Here is a 25958-nt window from a genome sequence, read left to right as displayed (position 1 = left end):
TTCCAGCTGTCTTTGATAAATTCTTTCCGAGCATCATAAAAAAAAGGTGTCCCTTTATTTCCAGGTTTATAGTTTAACCCTCTCTGCTGTGTTTTCCTTATTTTGCTTACATCTTTGGACTGTACATTCAAGATGACGGCTTCGGATGCGTGGATTCACTTGTTAAAAGCTTTCAGATTGTATGCCAGGTTTAACAGCAGACTCTCTGCTCTTACTGAAATTAGGAAGTCACTATAAAAAAGCAAGATGCTAAACTTTATCAGCCACAAAAGCCAGAGTCTGAAATTGTGAATAAATGAGGATGCTAAGGGCTCTCTTACAGTGTGGACACACTTTTTGAGGCTCTTATTTCACGTGTTTGTTGATTTATTAACATAACAAAGCTTGTTGTCATGTTATTATGATTGCAGGATCATTTCCTGGAAATATAGGGGAAAAAAAGCAATTAGGCTGGTCTTTGAGTTTTTGAAAAGCGCTATTTAAATAAAATGTATTATTATTATTGTTATTATTATTATTATTATTAGAACTACAGCTAGAGATAAAAGGATACAAGAATAAACAAGATAGAGGAATGTGCAATACTTAAAAATTAAAATAAAATAAAATCAATATAATAAAATAAATACTAGAGAAATAAAATAAAATAGAATAATAAATGAGAAGATAGAATACAAATAGATTAAAAAAAGAATAATTCAGGGACGCATAATTATTATTTGTATCTGTATTTCTTGCGGATCAATTGTTCAGTATTTGCTAGAGTTTCGAATTTCCGTGCCGCGCCTGAAGGCATCACAGTCTGGCTGCAGCCTTCAGAGGAGGAGGAGGAGGGTCTGGGTGTCAGTGGGCTGGAGCTCCTCCTGTGTGTGTGGTTTTACTTTGGATGTCTAACTGAAAAGCTTCTCACATCCCAGACCTGACAACAAGAAGAGGAACTGAAAAACAACAAACTTTAATAAACGAGAAGAAGAGAGGAGAGAGAGAGAAGCCTCGTGCTCAACCCAGGGAGCTGACAGTGAACACATCTGCAGGTAAAGTTTGAGAGAGAAGCTGATTCAGCAATGATCATCTCCAGACATCTGAAATATGCAAGGCTGTGTCTCTGCTACACATTAGTGTGAAGTGTGCTGTTCAGTACAAACTTTAACACTTCACTTCTATACAAACTCTGACGGGGTGCACGCGGAAGGATCTTTTTGTGGTTATTATTTAGTTTGAAAATGTAAAGAGAGGTGATTTAAGAGGTTATTAAAACGTCAGTATCACATGACATGAGTCTGTTTAAATTTAATTTTCCTTCTTGTCAGATGAGATGAAAAATCTATGCAAAAAAAGTCGCCATCTGTCAAGTAGCGTGCATGAGCTAACACACTTCCGGTTGTCTCCTTCAAAATAAGACATACAATGTATGAGTTTAATCAAAAACAGGAAGTTAGTGAACTTTAATGAGAATTTTTAAAAACAGTATGCTGTATGTGAACCACAAGTCATTTAGTGCTCCATATGTTTGAACAGATTTAAATATATATATATATATTATCAGAGATAAGTTGACTTTAGTGGCTCTAAACAGGATTTTCTTTTTAATTTAATTCTATTTATTGTAGTAAACATATAAGAGAAAAAAAAAAGCAATATGCTTAATCACAAGAGTCAAGATTCAATAGGTAAATTGAATGATAAAACTAAACACTAACTTTAGTGACATGTAATGTGCAGGAGGAGCCACAAAAACAATAACCGGCTTGAGGAGTGGCCCTCGGAATAAAAACATTCAACACAAAGAGAAAGCATTAATGTAGAACAGAATATCTAGATACTAAATATAAGGGTTAACAAGAAGGATTAATATTGAAAACAATGTTAAAAAGATAAGAAGAGATGAAAACAACTATATATATGTTAGGAAAGTAGGGAGAGTATGTGTTTTTAAATCTGGGTTACACTCAGGATTGGAATAAGTATCATGTTGTGTTGCTTAACTCACGTAATAGAAAGTGTTTGTTTCCTCAAGTAGATGAAGTTTGTGTTACTAGTAATATGACCGGGTAAACTGTTCCAAAAGTGGGGTCCTCTGTATCTGATGGAAAACTGACAAAAAGTGGTGAATGACGTTTGTTTGCAGACTTAGATGGATCTAAGAGTTAAACTAAAATACATTTTTAAAGCTTGTTGTGGGCCAGTTATTAAATACAAAATAATATATGTATTTGTTTAATTGATTAAATACAGCAAAACAAAAAATAATGCATGTAGTTCCAATTGTTTTCACATACAGGTTTGTTTTGGTGGTGTCCTTCTAAAAATCAGCCTTGTAATTTTATTTTGAAGGCAACTTTTCCCACTTCCGGGTAAGATTTTGACACGCTTTGTTTGGCTTCACATTGCTGATACGCTCTTAAACCTCTTCTATAAATTCTGTCTTCAACTTAACTTCAACACTGAGAGATAGACCGTTTTAAAAAGCTGCACGTGCTGTCCATACCACTCTTAACCCTAAAGGCCCTGCAGTGATATTTCAACATCTGCACGGAGCTGTTGTTCACTTGTCACATGCGGTGGCATGTCTATTGGTGCCCAGATGAAACCACACCCATGTTAGGCTGGTATTCCTGTTGAGCTCGCGCCATAATCAAACATCTGTGTCTGCAGATAGAGCTGGTGGTCTGCACAGATTCAGCTCAGTCTACATGTGTCATTTCTGTTCACATGAAGAAATATGTCATCAGATACAAAGTGAATCAGAAGTGAGCTTCATTCAGAGCATGCTGCAGGAAAAGAAAGACAAGTTAATCTGGTAAAACTGCAGAAAATGAGACAGAGGAGAGGAGTGAGTGACAGGTGACAGATGGGAACAGGTGACTGCCTGCCTCCTGAGCAGTGTGCTGAAAGAATGTCTCCTTGTTTGCTCAGCTCACAAACCTTTAACATTATACTAGTCTTTATTCAGAGTCCAACTTCTCAGTGTTTTTAGGAGGTGATTGTTCTGAGTAATGCTGTGGTATCCCTCCTGGTTACAGTCACTCTGTGAGAGCTGCTGACTCTAAAGAAAAGAGCCACAGACACTGAAGCTTCCTCAGAGTTTGACAGCTGCTGTCACACTTTAAGAGACATTATTTGCCTACTCATCGGTAAAGAAATGCATCATGTGTCACACTATAATTCAGCTCCATACCTCGTGTCTAATTCTCATAATTTGACATCCTAGCAATGTCTTCTACGCCCCCAAGACTAGACAAACCTGTACCTTATTTATGCACAGTTGAAACTGAGGCTCTGAACCTGGACCACTGTTACAATGTGCTTCAAGCTGTTTCCTTTTATCTGATGAGCTGTTGACTTTCAGAAACTTGTTCTTTATGATGAGGCTTTGTGACCTTTTGTCTGTCTGCAAAATGTCGTCATTGTTTCTTTCCAACATGAAGTATGCAGAGCAACTGACTGTCAGAGATTCCTGCTGAGACCTATATATCAGCTATAAGATACAAATTGATGGATACCGTATAAAGCATATCCTCTCTTCTGCTTTTGTTTTGCATTGTTTGGAATGAAGGTTTTATAAAATACGATCACATCAAACATGATCACACTCCTCAAAAATATGAGAAACATGCAATGCAGCATTGATCATGAAGGAGGAGCTTAAGTGATATTTTTGGGGCTTTTTACACCTTTATTGTGGAGGAGAGGACAGTGGATAGTGTAGGAAACAGGGAGAGAGTGAGGGGAACGACATGCAGGAAAGAGGCCGCAGGCTGGATTCGAACCCTGGCCACCCACCCCATGGGCGTGCAACCCAACCACCAGGCCAAGTCTGCGATCTAAGTGATATTTTTTAACCTTAAATCCATATTTTTTGGTTGAAATCATTCAGAAAAAGCAACCCTTAGAAAGAAGGATGCTTGTGTTGTTTCTGTTTCAATATGAAGTCACATTGTAAACAGTAAGCACAGGGATCCTGAACATATCAGAGCCTGGTCACTGTATTTAGAATCCCTAGGTCACAACCTCAGCTGTGAAGGAGGCCTGAAGATAACATGACACCAGAAGAGCTGGCTGAGGGTCAGACTGGAGGCAACAGAGTCAGATCTCATGTTAAGAACGTCCAACAGGACTTTAACTAGTTTTATTCAACATATGAGAAAGAAGAACATTGTCCCACTTCTCCCATCTGACCATGAGTCATGTCCCAGGCATGCTGGTTGTCTGTTGTGAGGAAGGTCAGCTCTGTTTCTGCTGGCTCACAACCTCTCAGGGTCCACATCCAGTTTCCATCACTAGATGGTTTATTACTCTCCAAAGTGTAAACAAAATCTGTCTCTTCTGCACGAGTCCACCGGATGTTTCCTGGAAACTTTTAAAGGATGCCAGAAACGAAACGCTCAAATCTCAAACGTAAATATCTCTTCAGTAGAGGCCTCTTCACTTTCCAAACACACTGAAGTCTCTGATGTTGAAGAGGAACTCTGTCTAATAACAAACAGATTTACTGCACTGAGGGTTTCATCTTTAGTGTTTCATCTTCACACCAGTGAGAGTAACTCTTTGGTTTGTTGAGAAGTCTGTCTCTTGTTCCATGAAACAGTGTCCTCTCTGTGTTTGGGCCTTTTATTGACGCTAACACACTCACTGACAAGTCTTCCCTCTTTATGCAAAGCCACAGGAGGAGGAGGGGTGATATGTAGCTTACTGCTGAAGATGCATCCCTGAGAGATGAATCCTATAAACCAGATACTGTTCTGATATGTTCTGTGTGTTTAACTCCAACAACCCTGGAGTCATATTTGCTTTGATAACTCTTAGTACTCATGTTGGAAACTCTTTTGTCACACCCTGTTGTAGATCTAAGCATGAACAGTGTCACGAATGAAGGCAAACAAAAGAGCAGGACCCAAATGCAGGCAGATTAAAAAAGTGTTTTATTTAAACAAAAGCCAAACTAAACAAAACATACTTATCAAACACTTCAGAACACGGAGGGAGGACCCAGGGGAGAACGGAAGGACAGGAAGTGACTAAGAATCACACAAAACCAGGAAAATACAAAAGTCAACAAAAGCTACTCCTGAAATAAAGTACTGCACAACCCAAATTATTCACCTTTAACATATTTGAACGATCTAATCCATGAGATTTATAGCCACAGATGAAGACGACAAATCAACGCTAAGGTGACACAAAATCTGAGTCTGGAGGTACAGAGATGAGCGGTCTCCTTCATGAGCCTTTTATCTCTGACACCGGCGCTGGAGGCCCCAATCATCAAACCCTCAGGTGTACCACACCTGGGCAGAGTCATGAGAGCGTGAACAGAAGCATACAGAGCGTTTGCAGCATGTGAGGGGGTTTCAGATCTCTTGTGTCACGCACCACAAAGATCAAATCTCTTCATGTATTTCTTCAGCGCTATGTCATACATCACTACTTCCTCCTTCAGTCACTGTCTTACTTTATTGAGCCACTTTTGAGTCACCACAACCCCCCCCCACACACACACACACACACACACACACACACACACACACACACACACACACACACACACACACACACACACTCACTCACATGCAAACAGAGGCATGCACCTTGCATCATGTGTTTGCTCTGCTGCTAAGCTTTAGTCAAACATGAGCGTCCAGGTTTGTGATCTTCATCCTGTCATATGACTCGTGGGAAAGCTTATCTAATGTATATTTGTATACCTTCAGTGTGTGTGTGTGTGTGTGTGTGTGTGTGTGTGTGCACATGCATGATTTGGGAGTGTTTAAAGGAGGATATCCTTCTAACTAATCCTTAGCTAGCTGGACTATCAGTAGCTAATGAGAGTAATGTCCACTGTGTCCTCATGGACTGGTTTGAACTATCCTCTAAATATTATCATTTTGGACTTTACCTCTTCATTAGGATGAAAAACAGGGTTTGAATTTGCTTGTACGGGTCAAGGTTAGAACCACAGCTCTCAAAATAAACCTTTTCTTTCTCCTCCTTCTGTCAACTCGACTTCACTCGCTCAAAAATCAGAATATGGTTTAATTTTGGATCAGGGTTTTCCAATTTCTGCATGAAGTCCTTGGGAAAAACCCCAAAACAATGACCCATTTGTTTCTGTAAGGGCGTAAAATGTTGAGTAAAATATGTCCCTATGCTGATTTCATTAAACTTGGAGCAGAATAGAAATTTACACTTGGTTAGATAAGTGATGGAACAGACATTTGCTATCAGAGGTTTTGGGAATATGTTCAAAAATCAAGATCTGCAGCGAAACAGACTTCCTTTTCTGTATTAATTTCCTAATATATGTTTAACTGATGCATTATGCTGTTGAACATAAGATGAAGAGTGGAACTGAAAGTCTTAATGTGGGTCTCTCTGTTTGCAGCGGGATGGTGGTCCCGTACGAGGGTCAGTCTTTCTCTGCTCTGAGGAGACAGTGCCAGCAGAAAGGAGTCCTCTTTGAAGACCCTCTGTTCCCAACAAACGACCAGTCCCTGTTCTACCAGAGCAACCGCATCGGCAGTGTCACTTGGAAAAGACCCAAGGTGAGCGAGACTGTCACACATACTTCATACGAGGAGAGTGAGAGGATGAATTCAGCTGCATCGCTCCGGTTGTTGGAGTCCATCAGCTGATTTACAGAGGTTGTAAGAACAGCAGCAGTAGGAGGTGAAGTTGGATCGCGGTCATGAGACGAGCACAAAGGAGAGCATGCAAACACAGAGAGGAGGAGGAGAGGTGACATCCACATAGAGAGAGGAATCTGTGGAATTCACCCCACTGAAGTCCAGTTTCAGGCTCACATAGTTTTATGTCTCTGCATGTGAACATGTCTGTTTGCTGTTTAAACAAAGATGGACGACATAACAACACAATTAGAGGGAAGTTAAACTTAATTAGTACAATTTTAACCTTATTTATTCTCACATTTGTGGTTGAACTTAAACTACAGGGACTTTAAAGTGATGAAACATGTCAGAACACACAGGGAAGATCTTTAATGGTCACATCTTCATATCTGAGAGTATGAGCTGTGTAAATATGAACATTTTTGTTGAATGTAGGGAAATAAAAGTTTCTAAAAATGTCTTTCTGTAGCAGGTATCCTTCCTCAAATCCCTTTAATTCCCTTAAAATGTAGCTTTGTTATTCAGTTTGTTTAGGAAGGGATGAACACTTGGTTTTCTGTCTGTAGCAAACAAGATATGTGATGGGGTGTTGCTGGCCTAGCAGTCTAGCGTGTGCCCCATATACAGCGGCTATAGTTCTTGTCACAGCGGCTGCAGGTTCGACTCCCGGCCTCTACCATCGGCTGCATGTCATCCCTCATCTCTCTGCTCCTCCCATCCCCTGTCTTTCTCCAGCTTTCCTATTCAATAAAGGCCCAAAACATAACTTAAAAACAACAAGAAATGTGATGTTTGAACATGGTTTCATATAAAGACTAGATATTTTTCAAAATGGGAGTTGCATTTAATTTTTTTAAGTCATCTGATTCAAACATGATACTGAAACGTCTCCCAGTCCTCTTCCAGTATCTCCAGTACAAAGCCACGAACAGCTCAAGCCTTAACTCTTTATGTATGACATACTCTTACTGTCAATTATTGATGATCAAAGTTGGTTAATAATTTAACAGGAAACTGAAAGCTCTCAAATTGATCAATAGTATTGATTTGAGTGGAGTGGAGAAAGAAACCATTCGGATTGTTTAACCATTAAAGTATTCGTCTGCGGCGAACAAACCTCGTCTTAAACTGAGATAACTCGCAGCAAAGCATTTTGGTTTCAGGTTGACGTGTTTCTGGATGAGTTTTATTTAATGTGATCAAGTGTTTTTAAAGATTTGTTTTGAAAGTCGAGACGTTTTCTTTGAATCTAAGAGAAGTTAAAGCTCCATTGAGGAACTTTTGCTTTATGTCGACGTTGGCGCCCCTGTGGACAAAGCAGTGCATCTTACCTCTTTGCTCTACTGTCAGGTTCATTTTTATCCCCATCATCTTTTATTCCATACAAACCTGAATCTGAGATCCTCTGGCAGTGCTCTGTTAGCTGCTCCAAGGGCCAGACTGAAAACTAAAGGGGGCAGGTCTTTTTCAGTAAGGGCTCCTTCACTCTGGATCAGCCTGCCAGAGGAGATCAGACCTGCAGAGTCAGTCCTGTGTTTTATGTCATTACTCAAGACACTTTTTTACAGAAAAGCTTTTATTGTGTGATTTTATTTCATTTAAGCTCTGATTTTAAGGGTCTGTTTTATAAGTTTGTATGTTTTGAAGTTTTATTTCATTTCATTGCACTTCTTTTTGTTTTTATTGCCCACTGTGAAGCACTTTGTTACTTGTATTGAAAAGTAGGTAATGTTTTCTGGACAAATAATCATACCTCCCTTTTTTCAAGCAATCAGACATGGAGCATTAAAAGCTGTTCCTGCAGTAATCTTTAACTCATTTCCTCTGATGCTTCTCACAGCAGCACTGACAGGTGTTCAAAATCACCATAAAGCAACAAACATTCCTGCTCCTGATGGTCTTGTTTGCTTAAGTAGCTCACAAAGAAACATCAGTATATATTTCAGTCTGTTTCATGACTGACTAAAAATCCCTTAGGGTAGCTTTAAAGCCTAAGATGTAGTGAATTCTGTCACATGTAAAGGACAGATAGAGGATCAACGGGCTGCTTCTCTTGGATCCTGGTGTTGTTGTAGAAGTTTTATCAGGAAACAAGAGGATAAAAGTGAAGAACACATGACTATTGTTTAATTAATTAACTAATGCACATATTTCACAGAAGAAGTATGGAATAAGTTTAGTATTGCTGTGCAGATCTGATGCTGCAGATGTGCTCACACTGTATGTGTAGGTTGAGGATGTAGACTGCCTTGAAAAGGAGAACCACCCAGGCCTCTCCTCTCGTCTTTCTGAGTGTGTGTGTGTGTGTCTTTTTTGTGGTTAAACAGATGAGTGTATTCATAGTACTATATGTTTAAGTGACTACTTAAAATAGTGACCCCTAATTTCAGGAATCCACGCACAGTGAGGGGCCTGTGAGATCCTTTCTGATGTGGTTACTCACATCAGTCTGCTTGTCTTCTCCGTACTGAAGGAAAAACATCACATGAAGCAAAACTGAAATTTATATATGTTCTTTAAAGAGACCTCTGAAACGTGAAGAAGCATACAGCACTGTATATGACCTTTATTAAGATGTAGCATGTTAATAAGTGAGGGTTTAAGTCGTAGTTTCTGTCTACCTATGGGGGGTTTTGTTGGGTGTGTGTCACCGGTTTATCTCCGTCCTATCATTTGGCCTCCGTCCTGTTAGTCTTCCTCTCATACTCCCTGTGGTTTGTTTTACTTTGAACATTCAGAATCCAGAGGGTGTTACTCTGTGTTTACCTTAGGATGGTTGACTGAGTAATCTGGCTCACGCCCTACTTCACAATCACACACGCCTGTCAGCTGCCGAGTATTGACCACCTCTGATAATGTTGATCACTGAACGGCTCTCAAGCTGCAGAAATGTAGAGTCCAGCTCTCTTTCAGGGGCTCTTTGACTTCTTTTTTTGTGGGTAAATAGTTAGTTTCTCCCCTGATGTTTCTAAATGCAGCTTCCTAAAAGAATGTTTGATTGCACCTGATCCACGTTTGCAGAACATCCAATGATGTGATGATTCTCAACCTGTCATCCCGTCCTTTCTTGAGTCTAGAGAAAAGGAATCCAGTGCATTTGAAAGCTGAAGAAAGTGATAACTTAAAAAAACATCTCCTTTATTCTTTCAGGACTTATGCAGCAAACCCCATCTGTTTGTGGACGGCATCAGTGCACACGACCTGCACCAAGGCCAGCTGGGAAACTGCTGGTTTGTGGCTGCTTGCTCGAGTCTGGCCTCCAGAGAAACTCTATGGCAGAAGGTAAGACACAAACACAAACACACAAACACACAAACACACAAACACACACAACTAAACCAAATCCATCTCAGAAATCTACAAAACAAACACAAGACGGGAAAATCACATTAAAGGATCTGTCTCCAAAGATAATGGATGATAATGGAACAGAGACTGAAACAGAGACCGCAGAGTGTCGCATCAGTGGAAGATTTTAATGGAAAAAACAAAGCCACAGCGTTGAGAGCAGGATGCACACACACAGTGACTGTGAGTGTGTGTTTTGTGGAGTAAGTGCACATTTATAAGGATTAGGAGTGTGTGTGCAGACGTATGTATCGGTCAGATTTGTGTGACTGGGTGTGTGTTTAATTTAGATTTGTGTGTGTTGACACAAACAACATGACTTGAAACAGGAAGAAAGTTATCTAACATATTTAAAGTCTGTCCATCAGACCTTCATCTTACTCTCGTAGGTGATGGACACGGGTTACATGATGCCTCTTGTAAAATATGAAACGTCCTGGAATATGAACAACGTGGGAAAATGGTCCTGATCAAACAAGAGGAGACATAAAAAACCCATAACAGGCTGTAGTAATCAAAAGTAGTTACAACTTTCATCCACTAGGTGGCAGCAGCTACTTTTCATTCAGAACTTTTTGGAGAATACAGCCATATCCTGAAATTTAAACATTGCACAGACAGATATTTAGACATATTTTGTAACTTTATATCATAATATATTTATAATCATTCTTTGAGGTTTATCTCCGCTCATTTTTAAGGTCTAATCTTGCTTCAGTAATTGAGAGAACACCTTCATCGTCTAACACTTCTGTATTAAGACTGAGTCCAGACAACAAACAGGAGGTATATTTTTTAATCCAGATTCCTCATCCTCTCTTTTTTAATTAGAATATTTTCCACATGAAATAAAGAACATGAACTATAGCACAGTGTTTGCTTTGATGTTCAGATCATGTTTTGTTTCTTCTTTTAAAGATGAAACTTCTGTTTTTTCTGACCTCTGTAAGTGTTCCAGTTATTTAAATGAACACACTAAAACAGATTGTTGGAGTCATGGTTATGTGTGTTTGTGTGTGTGTGTGTGTGTGTGTGTGTGTGTGTGTGTGTGTGTGTGTGTGTGTGCGCGTTGTGTGTCCTCAGTGCTTCTTTCCGCTGTTGGTGAACTCATTTCTCCTGCATGGTCTCGGTGGACTGCTGCAGCGCTCAGTTTTCCATCAGCTGAAGGGAAACTTCAGACTGTTTAAGGTGCCGTCGCCTCAGTGGAGCAGTCAGTTGTCGTGACACCCGTCAGTGGGCCACAAACAAACAATCACTGCTTTTTAAACTCGAGTGTGATAACGGTAACAGTAGACTAAACCTGATGAGGATTACAGGTAGATTTTTGGACCAGTTGAGGAGACCTACATGTTTAAACAGAGCTAATTCTCACAACAACGTCTCCAGATGTATCTTTGTTCTGCTCAGTATGCAGAGGTATTTCTGTGAGATAGGATCCTGAGATTTGAATAGCTTGTTTTCATAATTAATACTTATTAATTCATATTTTTGTCCTTAATTTCACGTGTATTTAGTCCTGATAAAGACATAATGTCTATTCTCTGTTTTAGGATGAAATAAAAAGTGGTCTAAGCTACTCTAATCAATTATAAGCTACAATATGCAAAGATCATAATTTGGCTTTAAAAATATTTTCAGTTATTTTGACTAAAAATAATCCACAGTATATTTCTTACAGACACGGTTCTTGTACCTGAAAGAACTGGACCACAAATGTGAGCTCAAAAATTAGAACTCAAGGTTCACTCAGAATCTTCTCCCAGGCTTAGAATAAATAAAGTTAATTCTATTCTATCCATTCCATTCCCTTCCATTCTATTCTATTCTATTCTATTCTATTCTATTCTATTCTATTCCATTCTGTTCTATCTAAACCATGAATCCTAAATATATCCTTTTTTAAAAATGAATTGTAAACAAACCCTTGATTAATCCGCAGTGACGTACCTGTATCTCACCTCACTGATGTACTCTTGCTCTCAAACTCTCCTCAGAGTGAATTTTTGTATTTTAATCAAAAAGTCTTTTCTAACCAGAGAATAAAATTATTAATCACGGTTGATTTTTGAAGATTTCCTCACAAATAGATCCTAAAATATTTTGTATCAGCTACTTTTTTTGTTGCAAGGCAGTCAACCCTTATTACTACTGAAAGCACACTTCCTAATCCCTAGAAATGGACCCAATAATAAAGGCATAGACTAATAAAGGGTCAATACTTCACTCTCTGTACGAGACACGGTCTACAGAGCTGAACCTCTTTTCCAACATCTTTTAATAACATTTAATTTCATCCAAATTTAATTGAGTGATATCTTTGAATGAAGTTGTCCTCAACATGAGAGAGACAAAAACATGATCAGCAAAACTGTTCAACACAGAAACACAGAGGATTTAAACCAGCTATAAAGACCAATCAAAAGCAAATACATGAACTGTAATTACAATCTTTGATCCTGAACTTCCGTAGAGAGGATGTGAGTCTGTGGAGGGAGATTTGCAGTTAATTCTGCTCAAACCAGATCTGCTTACATTAACATGATGAGTGATCTCTAATGTTAAATAGCTCCTGGGTCAGGGATCAAACTCGCAGTGTTTAAATCAGACGAGTTGTGTTTATTTTGAGGTTTTTATGCCTTTAATTTATTCTAGAGACAGACTGTGGATCGAGCATTTCATTACGTATCTTTTATTTGATTACAGAAACAACCAAAGAGAACAAACATGTAACCTACGACCTCAACCTCAAACAATAAGCTGTGTTTTCCAATCATCCTTCTTTTTCTGTCTCTCTTTCTCCCTCACAGATATCGCCTCTCTTCTTTCCTCCCCGCTCTCTTTATCGTCTCTCCCCCTTCCCTTCTTTCCTATTTCCCTGCTCCATAATAAGGTTACTAAAAGAGCAGGAGATGAGAGGACAATAATGATTGTGTGTGCAAATTGATTTCCCCGATAATGACCACAGAATCATCCCGTCCTCCTAAATTGGAGGACTCATCAGAAAACCTTTTTTTGTGCTTCATAAACAAACCTGACATGACTCCTCTGCTCCTCATTTCCTCTGTGTCTCACTCTCTGTTCTCTCCCCCTTCCTCTCCCTCTCCTCTCCCTCTGTGCGGTAACACCAATGAGAACACACAGACAGCTTTCAGTCAATGTTTAATAGATTGTCACTCCATCGATCTCTGTTTTTTGTGTCAGGCCGACAGTCATGTAATGTGAATATTTGATATTCCACTCACAGCCGTTTGTGTTTTGAGTCTAACTTTTGCATAAACAAAATCCTACAACAAAGACAGAAATGACTGGAAGAGAGAGTCTGTCATTAAACATAGAATCACATCAAACATCATCACAACATTCAGCTGAGCAGTAAAGCCAGGAGTCATTTACAAGTGGACTGAAGTTTGGTTTTCAGAGGTTGAAGGTTCAGATGATTTATGGATACATTAATCTCTTGAGTAGCACCAGGAACCGTGAGAATTTGAGTTAATGGCAAGTCTGAATAAAGTGCATTCATACATTTTCTACCTGTTTATGTTGTTCAACCAAAGGATGTGTCACTTGTTCTAAGTATGTGTGCTTTAATCCATGAAAAATACTTTATTTAAAGCCGGTTTGTCATAAGCGCTCATCAGATTTGACTTCTGAAGTGAAGTTAAAAGTTTGTTCTTTGCACTAAACGTTGGAGCGAACTGATGATGTAGTGTGGACTGTTTGTTCTCAGAGGAGAGGATCAGCTGATGGATGTCTTTGAAAGCTTTACATATTGTCACTTAGCTCTAAAGGTCAAAGGTTGAACATAAGATTGCATACTATTTGAGGACTCTACCTGGATTCTACAGACAAGAAGTTAAAGTCATTGCTGTGGTGTGAACTCCACAGAGCAGCTGAGATTCCCTTTATCTGAGCCATCCTTGTAAGCAAACAGGAAGTACATAACCTTCCTGACCTTCGCCAGCTCAGCAATCCTCTCCCCAAACTCCTGCATGTCCGCCTCCAGCCACTTGAGCGGGACGTCCTCGGGGTCGTTAGCGTTTCTCCAAAATGTGCCGATGGGCTCCAGCAGCTGACGGGTCATCAGGTTGGTGAGGTCGGGGGTCCAGAGTTGGCAGATGCCCGTGATGGTGACGCGCCCGTGGCCGGTGAGGGAGAAGTACCAGCGTGAGAAGTTCAGATCCTGGTTGTTGAAATCGAGTCGGTAAACAAACTCGTGAGGAAGAAGAAGACGCTCTCCATCCTGACGCTTCTGGCCTGACCGCTGCAAAGAGGACACCCGAAGACGCATCGTCTGCAGAGAGATTAAAATAACACACAGGAGGGAAACAATCAGAGAGGAGTGCTGAAGGACGTGACTTTGACTTTGTTGCTCTGACAATCAGACAAATTGTCCTGATTCAACTTCAGGATCTTTCAGTGCCACAGTTCTTCTTTACCTGTAGACAAAACCATCCTTTTATGAATAATGTCCATTCATGAAAAGAGTCTTCATAAGAGTAACATTAACATATTCCAATTAAGCATTTAAATAACCTGTTGTGTGATTAACAGTTAAAAGCCAAAGACAGTGTTGTGCTCTGCAGCAGGTCTGACGCCGAAACATCTTTAAATAACTGCAGAAAATTAAATATATGAATTATTAAAGGAACAGTAACACAAACTTTACACACATTTATCAGCCTGTTTGATTTATCACAATTAAATATATTTACAAAACATCTTTAAACTCGTCAGGTATCACAGAAACGGACTGTTGTTAGATTTTAAAGAAGGATGGATACGAAGAGTTAGAGCGTTGCAATAGGGCAATCAATCTGGGGATAATAATCTGGCGGGATCATTTATTTGTCTATAATGTCAGAAAAGTGTTGAAAAGATCTTTCAAAGTCTGAGGATCATGCTTCTTGATTTGTCTCTTATCAAAGATGATGAATTTTCTACAGATCTGAAACAGAGAACAGCTTTTCTTTCAACCAAACACTCAAATGATAGCTGAGACAGTGTGGTTATAAAATTGTCAAACAGTTCAAATCCCAAATATTTCTGGTGAATATTTCTTAATAGAGAAAATCAGATAAAGACATGTTGAAGAGTGATTTGCAGCCGGAGGTGTTGACCTCTGCTGAAGCTGTCAGACAGTCGGTTTTATTGGTTTGATAGAAATGTGTCAGAGCCAGGCGTATAATCAATGTTCTAACTCTTCTGATGAGTAGACCTTTTGATCATCACACCAGGGACAAACACCATCAGGCACACATTATCAAACTTTACCAACTTGTGTTTCAAAGACCAGCTGCTCCATCACACCAGAATAAAAAGTTTAAACACAGAGGAGAGTCCTGGAGACAGCTGATGAAAATGAATAGATATTTAAAGTACAACTCTTATAATATTCTCTGTAACTAAGGGACTGTAATAGTATTTCTTCTGATTTGCTTCAGTCAGAAGTGCAACATTAACCTGCTCCATTTCACTTTCCTGTGATGTCTGCAGCCTTGCAGTGTAGAAAGAAACCGTGACCTCACCTCTGTCAGAGCGGGGTCTTCTTTAAATTCCATCACAATAGCGTTGGCGGGAGCTTTCTCATTGTCCATGTCTGACTCTGAGGTTATAATCCTGGGGCTGAGGAGACGGCAGGTCTGCGTGTGTGGACGGATGATGTGCTTGGAAAAAGCTCCGATAGACTTTCTGATATACCCGTCTCTCTCCTCTCTCTCTCCTCTCTCTCTCTCCTCATAGGCTCACATGCTGTCTCTGTCTCCCCTCCCCTTTCCAACTATTTCCATCACAGCGTAGCAGTTTTCACTTTGCTCCCAGCCTCCCCATCCCCCCCATGTGCCCATAGGGTAGTTTGATCCAGATGCATTGATTGGCCACCTAAAAAGAGAGCGGGCAGTAGGAAATCAATGTGAAAACAGCATCAGGCAGAACAATTGGTGATCTTTGCTTCACTCACTTCTATTCAGTCGGCCTGTTTCGTGACATTTCTGCACCAAACTGTGTTTAAAATATGCTTTTCAAGAAAACTTCTGCAAGTTCTCCACATCACTGACTCCAGGAACTTCATTTATTTACTTTTTAGAGGTTAAAACATCAAAACAAAAGAAATGTGATGTCTCTTTGTCTGAAAGAATACAGACCAGGTTTGAAATGTCTGAATATGAAATGGAAATACTCTCTAAGATATTTTTTTTAAAAAGGCGTTGAGGAGGTGGGTGATGTGTGAGGGTGCTAGGCAACAGGAGGCACTGATGACGTACGAGAGGGAACTCTGGGAGGTTCCTGAGGGCTTCTGGGAGCTCGACTGGTTTTGGCTCAATGGATTATTTATTTATTTATATCACTCGCTTCAGTGAGGACTGTTGAGGTGTGTGTGTGTGTGTGTGTGTGTGTGTGTGTGTGTGTGTGTGTGTGTGTGTGTGTGTGTGTGTGTGTGTGTGTGTGTGTGTGTGTGTGTGTGTGTGTGTGTGTGTGTGTGTGTGTGTGTGTGTGTGTGTGTGTCAGCGGATGACGGTGTTAATGCATCGTCAGCAGGGATCTTGGCTCAGGATATGGGTGGATGGCATTCCCTTGTTAAAGACTTTGAGTCCTCCGCTGCTCGTGATAATTATAGATGCAGGAGGTTAATTAGGAGAAAATGATGGACTGTTTTTAAAACTTAAATCTACTAAAAGTTGTGTTTTATTTTATTTATCTGCAGGAGTGGCATGCTCCTTGAAACACTGACATATATAGTGTCAGTCTCTAAATGACACATTGCATTTTTCTCTCTCCTGTATTTATTCTTTCCTTTTCTCAGTTTTTTAAAAGAAGATGACAAACTCATGTTCTTTCTGTTTATTTCTAAGGTTATTCCAGACTGGAAGGACCAGGAGTGGGATGAGGAAAAACCTGAGTCCTACGCCGGGATCTTTCACTTCCGGTTCTGGCGGTTTGGCGAGTGGGTGGATGTGGTGATTGATGACCAGCTGCCCACGGCGAACGGAGGTCTGGTTTACTGCCACTCGAACGACAGCAATGAGTTCTGGAGTGCGCTCGTGGAGAAGGCCTACGCCAAGTAAGCAGTCCACCTCCACATGTGTGTGTGTGTGTGTGTGTGTGTGAGGTTTTATAGTTTCAGAGGAATCATATTTATGTTTCTTCTCTAAATCGATGACCCTTGGTTGCAACTGTTTTGTAGAAGAAGGCCATTGATGATGATGATGATGATGATGATGGTGGAACAGTATGAGTTCGATCAAAATATGGCCCCAGAGTCCCAGAGGAGATCTCTTTAAGTTTCATTAACCAGAACATGAATGTTAAACTGCCTTCACTGACGCAGCACCTTCCTCGTCTTCTGTAAATCAGAGCTTTGCACAACATGCCATATTCACACTCACATTTGAACACTGATTGCGTAGGCTGCCGTACGAGGTGTCAGCCTGCCAATCAAATCAAGATCTCATCTGACTCGCACGCTGAGTTCTTTCAGTGTCTAACCTGAGGCTGAGGATCTTTTGACATGAACACTCCAGGAGGTAGAAATTAAAAGTCTTAATTTATGACCCACTGCACATGTGAGCCACAGCCGCTAAGATGAAGGATCAAATGAAGAATCACAAAAGCCAAATTATTTCTTCCTTTGCTGCTGACATTTTAACCTGTTTTATTTGTATCCAAACTTTTTAGATTATTAATAATAATCCAGCTTGTCTCAGCATCTTTCCACTTATTATACTGGTTTTGTAAATGTGCCTGTAGGTGTGGGCGGACGGATGATTGCTGAATGTAGTTCAGACAGCAGACAGTCAATCATGTCAGGTTCACCACAGTAAAAGGATCAGCTGTTTTCAAATCCAAACCGGTTTCTTATTCTTTGCACTCCTTGGAGCTTATGTAGGATTCAAACAGGCGGTGATGTAAACTCTGTGTCAGGATTAAACTCCCTCAAAGCAAACAAACTAGAGGACACAACAACTGAAGCCTTGATGGAACATTTATCTGTAATGGTTTCATTCTCAGGAAACTCTGTGTTATCAATTAGCTGCATGAAGGAAAATGAATCACTGTTACTTTTTTAAATGTGCAAAATACAACATGACTGGAGATTACCACTACAAGGAGGGTTTCATTATATTGTTTCCTATTGATGGCCTTCAGTGTCTCTTTGAATGAGTCAGGACTGTTTTCTGCAGCAGACTTTTCCTACATTGAGAGTAGAGATACAGAAAGACTCAGCACAAATGTTATTATTTGTGAAACTGTCTGAATGCAAACATAAATAAATGCTTGTGTTTTTTTTCCAGGATGTGTGGATGCTACGAGGCGCTGGATGGGGGCAACACAGCTGACGCTCTTGTGGATTTCACCGGGGGTGTATCGGAGCCGATGGACTTGGTAGCAAACGGGTTCAAAGAGGATAAAGAGAAACGGAACGAGCTGTTTGAGAGAGTCCTGAAAGTCCACAACAGAGGGGGTCTCATCAGTTGCTCCATACGGGTAAGAAGAGGACCGACAACTTCCTGCTCAGGGGCTGAATCAAGATTTGAAGGATTTGAATGAAAGAAAGTCGGACTGTTTTCTTTCTTGTTCTAGGCAACAACTGCAGCAGACATGGAGGCCAAGCTGGACTGCGGGCTGGTGAAGGGCCACGCCTACGCGGTGACGGATGTCCGCAGGGTGAGGCTGGGCCACGGTCTGCTGGCCTACTTCAGATCAGACAAACTCGAGATGATCCGCATGAGGAACCCCTGGGGAGAGAGAGAGTGGAACGGACCCTGGAGCGACAGGTGAGGAAGAGGAGGTGGGGAGAAGAGAGTGAATAACTAACGAGAAAGAGAGTCGTTATTGTCCTCCATCATCTGGTTTTGTTCACAGACCTTTTATAAAGAAGTGTAGATATCATTTGAGACCATCAGTGGCAGGGTTGTTTATTTCTATAAGGGGATTTTAACACCTGTAAGATCTGCCACAGGTAAAGATGAGATAAGATAAGATGTGCTTTATTGGGTTGTTTGTCAAAAAGCATTGTTTTCATGTCTGCCATCCGATTCTGCTTCTAGAAGAACATGTCTGTTTGCTTGTTTGCAGCTCTGAGGAGTGGAAGAAGGTCAGTAAGGGTGAAAGGGAGAATATCGGCGTCACTGTGCAGGACGATGGAGAGTTCTGGTGAGTTTAAAGCAACACTGCCCCCTGTTGGCAGACACACACGCCTGCATGTGGAGCTTTGTGACTCTTCTTTCATCACACATATGACATCACCCTCTCTCTCTCTCTCCTCTCAGGATGACATTTGATGACTTCATCAATAACTACACAGACCTCATCCTCTGCCGTCTCATCAACACCTCATACCTGAGTTTCCATAAGACCTGGGAAGAGGCAGTGATGCGAGGCTCCTGGCGCCTCAGCAACGACCCGCTCCTCAACCGGACTGGAGGCTGCACCAACCACAAGCAGACTTTCCTCCAGAACCCACAGGTGTGGTTTTACTTGTTCTCATTTGTTACTAATTTTCAGATTCAGAATCAAGTCTAACATAATAAATGTATGATTCTGTGTTTTGTAGTATGTGTTTGACGTGAAGAAGCCGGAGGACGAGTTATTGATCTGTCTGCAGCAGCAGGACCGAAGGGCCAGCCTGAGAGGGGGACGAGGAGAGAACCTGGCGATTGGCTTCGACATACACAGGGTCAGCTCAGAGTGAGAGTAAACATGCATCATAGCAAATGTAGAAGATATGGGGTTGTGTAGTCCAGAGCTTCAGGACTCATCATGAAGTGAGTGTGAATTCAAATAGTGAAATCAGATCTCTCTTTGTCTGCAGGTGGAGTTAAACAGGACCTACCGTATGCATGCTACCCAGGAGAAGGTCGGTGGCAGCACCTACATCAACTCCAGGTCTGTGTTCGTACGCATTGACCTGAAAGAGGGGCGATACGTCATCCTACCCACGACCTTTGACCCCGGTCTGGAGGGAGAATACCTGCTCCGCATCTTCAGTGACGTGTCGTCTGACTGCAAGTACGAAAAACACTCTGATGATGTAGTTTAGCTGTGACTGTTACTGGGTTCATGTTCAGCAGCATTATTGGATATGGAAAATACCAACTCATGCTGTAATATGGGACAGTGACTGTGTGTAGACAACTAAAGCAGAATGTTTGAGGTGAATCTCAGACACATTTAACTCTACTCGAGGGTTAAAAAGTTGAGACTACACCACAGATACACTGCCACAGAAAATCAGAGGAACATGAAGATCACTAAAGTACCCCTATCTCTGTCCGTCTTTGTCTCTCTGTCCTGCAGGGAGTTGATTCTAGACCAGCCTCCAAAGACCTGCTGGACCGGGATGTGTGGCTATCCTGTTCTGGTCACTCAAGTCCACTTAGTGCAGGCAAACGGACTCGCCGGTCAAGACTCTGGTGGAGGTAGGTTTCAGTTTTATTTGTTCTCAGGATATGAACCAGCATCATCAGCAGACAAAACTACTGCAGGGTTTAATCTGATCAAAGTCAACTGTTATATTTATAACTGCCCTTTAAAGGTCAGAAAGTCAACTAAAAAGTCTGACCTGCTATTGGCTGAAGAAGCTCTTGCACAATACCAGTTTTGGCCAATAGGTGGCAGTAGCAGCTTTGTAATGTCAGTCTGGTGCAGAGCAGTAAATCACAGGTTTGTTTCACAGCTTTAAGGGCTGCTTTTGCAATTATTAAAAATGAGTGAAGTTAAAAAATATTTTCCAACAGCTTCTTTGGTGCTCTTGTTTCTTTTTACCGATACATCTTTAAGAAACAGTCTTTCCTTTCAGCTTTCCTGATTTTTCACAGGAAGATACACGTAGTAAGATCGTTAAAACTTGCAAAACAAACATTTTTAAAGTTTTGTCAGATGTACAGTGAAATGAATCTTTGCCTATATTCTTGCAGATTCTAATTTAACAGTCTTATAGGCAGGTGATGTCTTAGCTTTAAGTTTTAGCCTCTTTTGTATACCGTAGGTTTTCTACAAACAGTGCAATCTAAATCTGTTTTTCTTGAAACAGATAAAAACACAGGAATCCAACATATTTTCCTGGTATTAACAGCACAGAAAGGGACCTGATTTATTAACTTGCATATCTAACACAATCACCTCGTCTTACTTGGTGTGTTTTCTTCTCTCTTTAGTGTCGGATCCCTATGCCATCATTTATTGTGAAGGACAGAAAGTCCGCTCTCCAGTCCATAAAGGCACAAGAAGCCCTGACTTTGACACCAAGGGGCTCTTCTACAGGAAGAAAGCCAAGCAGCCAATCACTATCAAGGTGTGGGTTCTATACATGTGTGTGTTCCTACATCTGTGAGCTTTCTCCTACCTGTCCCACGCTCAAGCAGTGAATCTCCTTCTCGCGTCTTCTTTCAGATCTACAACCACAACCTGCTGATGGACTCCTTCCTGGGTCAGGTGACCATGCCGGCCGAACAGGGAAGTTTCCAGCAGATGCTCCACCTGAAGGGAAAAGGCAACAGCAGAGACAGCGACCTCCCTGGAACCCTTACTGTGGCCATAATAACCAGCACAGCGCTCACCAACATCTGAGACAGAGCATGAGACCGTGCAGTCAGGGTTGATAACTCTAGCTTTTACATCAAAGTTTACCAAGTTACCACTTTCCCTCTAAAGATCTCTTCACCTAAAAGGTTTTATAACCTGCAGGAGAAGAGGGTTTACTCTCTTAGAGACGAGGTCCACTTTACAAAGGTTTACACACCACTAGAGGTAGGTAAGAGGGATCAGAGGAGGTGGGGATGAAATTACAAACATGGGAAAACTGATGCTCAATAATGTCTGTTTACAAAGTGATGTATCCCTCTGTACCGGGTGTATCTGAATATCCACTGAGCATGAGAGAAGATATTTCCAACTAGCTTATAAACATTGTTTACAGTTCTTCAATTTGCCTTTCCTCTGATTGAATCTCAAGTCTTATTTATGTCTTTTTATACTGCCTTTTTATATTTCTTTGTTTTTACTTCTTCTTTTTATTCTGCTTAATTCTCTTCAAAGGTTTTTATTGGTATAAAAGTTTTAAAAGGTTGCCAAAACATTGTACACTATATCAGTAATATGTTATATTTATATATTGTCTCTGTGAGTCTCATGTCTTCTGTAAAGCACTTTTTTATGGCCTTGATGAAAGGTGAGCTATAAATAAAAGTCCTTGCCTTTAAAGCTTTATGGGTGTCAACTTTTAATTCATGATTTTATAAAGCCTGCTGTCAGGAAGTGTCACAAACTGTCTTCCAAATTTTTCCAAAACAAAAATGGTCACTGCATTTGAAATAAAACCTGCAAATACGAATTCTTTTAAATTCATTTTCTGCCTTTTTTTCTGCTAGATGACTCCTAAGGTTAGCGTTAGAGTTATGGTCAGTCAACAATTAATTAAAATGATCTGTAGCAGTATCTCTGGCACCTGTATTTTTGGGGGCTCAAGTCTTTGGCACCTATATTTTTGGGGGTCTCAAGTCTTTGGCACCCATATTTTTGGGGGTCTCAAGTCTTTGGCACCTGTATTTTTGGGGGCTCAAGTCTTTGGCACCTATATTTTTGGGGGTCTCAAGTCTTTGGCGCCTGTATTTTTGGGGGGCTCAAGTCTTTGGCACCTCTATTTTTTGGGGCTCAAGTCTTTGGCACCTGTATTTTTGGGGGCTCAAGACTTTGGCACCTATATTTTTGGGGGCTCAAGTCTTTGGCACCTCTATTTTTTTGGGGCTCAAGTCTTTGGCACCTATATTTTTAGGGGCTCAAGTCTTTGGCGCCTATATTTTTGGGGGCTCAAGACTTTGACACCTGTATTTTTGGGGGCTCAAGTCTTTGGCACCTATATTTTTGGGGGCTCAAGTCTTTGGCGCCTGTATTTTTGGGGGCTCAAGTCTTTGGCACCTGTATTTTTGGGGGGCTCAAGTCTTTGGCACTTGTATTTTTGGGGGTCTCAAGTCTTTGGCACCTATATTTTTGGGGGTCTCAAGTCTTTGGCACCCATATTTTTGGGGGTCTCAAGTCTTTGGCACCTGTATTTTTGGGGGCTCAAGTCTTTGGCACCTATATTTTTGGGGGTCTCAAGTCTTTGGCGCCTGTATTTTTGGGGGGCTCAAGTCTTTGGCACCTCTATTTTTGGGGGCTCAAGTCTTTGGCACCTCTATTTTTTGGGGCTCAAGTCTTTGGCACCTGTATTTTTGGGGGCTCAAGACTTTGGCACCTATATTTTTGGGGGCTCAAGTCTTTGGCACCTCTATTTTTTTGGGGCTCAAGTCTTTGGCACCTATATTTTTGGGGGCTCAAGTCTTTGGCGCCTATATTTTTGGGGGCTCAAGACTTTGGCACCTGTATTTTTGGGGGCTCAAGTCTTTGGCACCTATATTTTTGGGGGCTCAAGTCTTTGGCGCCTGTATTTTTGGGGGCTCAAGTCTTTGGCACCTGTATTTTTGGGGGGCTCAAGTCTTTGGCACTTGTATTTTTGGGGGTCTCAAGTCTTTGGCACCTATATTTTTGGGGGTCTCAAGTCTTTGGCACCTGTATTTTTGGGGGTCTCAAGTCTTTGGCACCTGTATTTTTGGGGGGCTCAAGTCTTTGGCACCTATATTTTTGGGGGCTCAAGTCTTTGGCACCTATATTTTTGGGGGCTCAAGACTTTGGCACCTATATTTTTGGGGGCTCAAGTCTTTGGCACCCATATTTTTGGGGGCTCAAGTCTTTGGCACCTATATTTTTGGGGGCTCAAGACTTTGGCACCTCTATTTTTGGGGGCTCAAGTCTTTGGCACCTCTATTTTTTGGGGGCTCAAGTCTTTGGCACCTGTATTTTTGGGGGGCTCAAGTCTTTGGCACCTATATTTTTGGGGGCTCAAGTCTTTGGCGCCTGTATTTTTGGGGGCTCAAGACTTTGGCACCTATATTTTTGGGGGCTCAAGACTTTGGCACCTCTATTTTTGGGGGCTCAAGTCTTTGGCACCTATATTTTTTTGGGGCTCAAGTCTTTGGCACCTATATTTTTTTGGGGCTCAAGTCTTTGGCACCTATATTTTTGGGGGGCTCAAGTCTTTGGCGCCTGTATTTTTGGGGGCTCAAGACTTTGGCACCTATATTTTTGGGGGCTCAAGACTTTGGCACCTCTATTTTTGGGGGCTCAAGTCTTTGGCACCTCTATTTTTTGGGGGCTCAAGTCTTTGGCACCTGTATTTTTGGGGGGCTCAAGTCTTTGGCACCTATATTTTTGGGGGCTCAAGTCTTTGGCGCCTGTATTTTTGGGGGCTCAAGACTTTGGCACCTATATTTTTGGGGGCTCAAGACTTTGGCACCTCTATTTTGGGGGGCTCAAGTCTTTGGCACCTGTATTTTTGGGGGGCTCAAGTCTTTGGCACCTATATTTTTGGGGGCTCAAGTCTTTGGCGCCTGTATTTTTGGGGGCTCAAGACTTTGGCACCTATATTTTTGGGGGCTCAAGACTTTGGCACCTCTATTTTTGGGGGCTCAAGTCTTTGGCACCTATATTTTTTTGGGGCTCAAGTCTTTGGCACCTCTATTTTTTTGGGGCTCAAGTCTTTGGCACCTCTATTTTTTTGGGGCTCAAGTCTTTGGCACCTATATTTTTTTGGGGCTCAAGTCTTTGGCACCTCTATTTTTTTGGGGCTGAAGTCTTTGGCACCTCTATTTTTTTGGGGCTCAAGTCTTTGGCACCTCTATTTTTTTGGGGCTCAAGTCCTTGGCACCTCTATTTTTGTCTTTGGGGTCTTTATTTTGCATTAAAGTGCCTGTGATGTTAGCTAAGTTACAGGACTGTGCCGTTAATGTCGTACATGTTTTTCAAATACTTTAAAATTGCTTATTATTAGTTATTAATTAGGCAGGACAATCAGTTTAATACTTGTCATTGCAGTCTGTTAACCCTATAATGAAACAGCCGTGGAGAATATCAACTCAAAGGCAAATATTATATTTAACTTTGTGAGGAAACCAAAATATACAAAGTTTTGGACACATGACAGTTCCTGTTTGAGATGCAGCTTTTTGTGTTGGGGGAAAATGAGGCATGAGCAAATGTTTTGAATTTCACAACCAGACAGGAAATGTCTCGCAGTGAGCTAGAGAAGCCGCAGGTACATAAAAGTAACATCCCTGAATATTTCAATAAAAGGTTTGATTATAAAACGGTCTGTGTCTGCAGAGAAAGCTCACATCGAATAACTAGTCTCATAATTTGAACCCATGATTCAAACAAAGGGATATCTGTTCAATGTGCTTTAAAAAAAAAACCTGCCACACATCTTATTGTCTTTCAGGTTGGGCAGGTCAGAGATCTTCAGCTGCTGACTGGTTTAGTGATCTGGTTTGGCGAGTAACGGTTTAACAACTCACTCCTTATGGTGATTATCTATAATCCTCTTCATGTGGAGGTTCTGTGCCACTTACTGCACGTTTTAAACACTAAGAGATTTCCATGTGAGTGAACTGTCTTTATAGATATGGGTGTCTTTGTTCTACCAGCCTGTTCCTTGTTGAGTCTTTATTTCTCTGACTAGAAGTGATTTAAAGATGAACTTACTTACTGGTGTGGTTTGCCTGTGGAGAGATTTAGACTCCCTCTTAATGCTTCATAGAAACTGTGCTGTGCAGATGTGATATGGTAATGTCAGTATGTCGACCAATCACCACACAGGTGGGTTCAAACTCTGATTCTGACGGTGCTCTCAGCTTCCTCTGCAACAACATATCACGCCGCATCAGGCTGGGACCGCAGTCTCAGCAAATACAACTTTCAGCACTGTGTTCTCATCAGAGGTGAGTTTTAATCATGATATATAAGAGTTGTGACTAACTTAGAGTAATACTGAATGGTTGCTTTTACACACATCTTATTATATTGAGTATAAAACTGGGATGTCTATCTGAAAAAATCTGATCTTGTTATCAAAAGCAAACAACTTAAAAATGAATACTACATTTTTTAAAGAATACT

The 25958-nt window shown here is 41.0% G+C and overlaps 3 protein-coding genes across 6 annotated transcripts in view; 2 read left to right on the top strand and 1 right to left on the bottom strand.

Moving 5' to 3' along the window:
* The first annotated feature begins 800 nt into the window (after positions 1-800).
* Positions 801-22176, top strand: LOC117825806 (calpain-5-like). The gene is made up of 13 exons (XM_034701754.1): positions 801-1034; positions 6383-6542; positions 9777-9908; positions 16823-17031; positions 18263-18455; positions 18552-18745; positions 19047-19124; positions 19241-19436; positions 19525-19647; positions 19783-19979; positions 20268-20389; positions 21128-21264; positions 21363-22176. Exons 2-13 carry the CDS (start codon positions 6387-6389, stop codon positions 21537-21539), a joined length of 1914 nt encoding a protein of 637 aa, XP_034557645.1. The 5' UTR covers positions 801-1034; positions 6383-6386; the 3' UTR covers positions 21540-22176.
* The window catches only part of LOC117825833 (olfactory marker protein-like), a 21313-nt gene continuing 8074 nt past the window's right edge, over positions 12720-25958 (bottom strand). Inside the window, exons 1-3 of one of the 4 annotated variants that reach the window (XM_034701794.1) lie at positions 20231-20730; positions 19804-19973; positions 12721-14265 (exon numbers count right to left, since the gene is read on the bottom strand). In XM_034701794.1, the coding sequence (XP_034557685.1) occupies positions 13834-14265; positions 19804-19812 (441 nt within the window). In that variant the 5' untranslated portion in view covers positions 19813-19973; positions 20231-20730 and the 3' untranslated portion in view covers positions 12721-13833. Of the gene's footprint in view, positions 14266-15499; positions 15847-19803; positions 19974-20230; positions 20731-21102; positions 21296-25958 lie in introns of those variants that run through there. The other 3 variants (XM_034701793.1, XM_034701797.1, XM_034701795.1) reach the window with 3 other exon arrangements.
* Positions 25069-25958, top strand: part of si:dkey-182i3.11 (leucine-rich repeat-containing protein 15) — a 4107-nt gene continuing 3217 nt past the window's right edge. Inside the window, exons 1-2 of the mRNA XM_034701618.1 lie at positions 25069-25098; positions 25694-25780. Coding sequence (XP_034557509.1) covers positions 25069-25098; positions 25694-25780 — 117 coding nt within the window. The remainder of the gene's footprint in view (positions 25099-25693; positions 25781-25958) is intronic.

The sequence above is a fragment of the Notolabrus celidotus genome, chromosome 14, assembly GCF_009762535.1.
Source record: "Notolabrus celidotus isolate fNotCel1 chromosome 14, fNotCel1.pri, whole genome shotgun sequence".
NCBI classification, from domain to species: Eukaryota; Metazoa; Chordata; class Actinopteri; order Labriformes; family Labridae; genus Notolabrus; species Notolabrus celidotus.
Note: the sequence above shows the minus strand (reverse complement) of the source record. Positions and strands in the feature narration are given on the sequence as shown.

Bases quoted from the DNA above. Each gene is read 5' to 3' on its own strand.
- LOC117825806 (XM_034701754.1), top strand. From the start codon at position 6,387: ATGGTGGTCCCGTACGAGGGTCAGTCTTTCTCTGCTCTGAGGAGACAG. The intron at 9,909-16,822 runs GTAAGACACAAA...TTTATTTCTAAG, and splicing joins GAGAAACTCTATGGCAGAAG to GTTATTCCAGACTGGAAGGA. The intron at 17,032-18,262 runs GTAAGCAGTCCA...TTTTTTTTCCAG, and splicing joins GTGGAGAAGGCCTACGCCAA to GATGTGTGGATGCTACGAGG.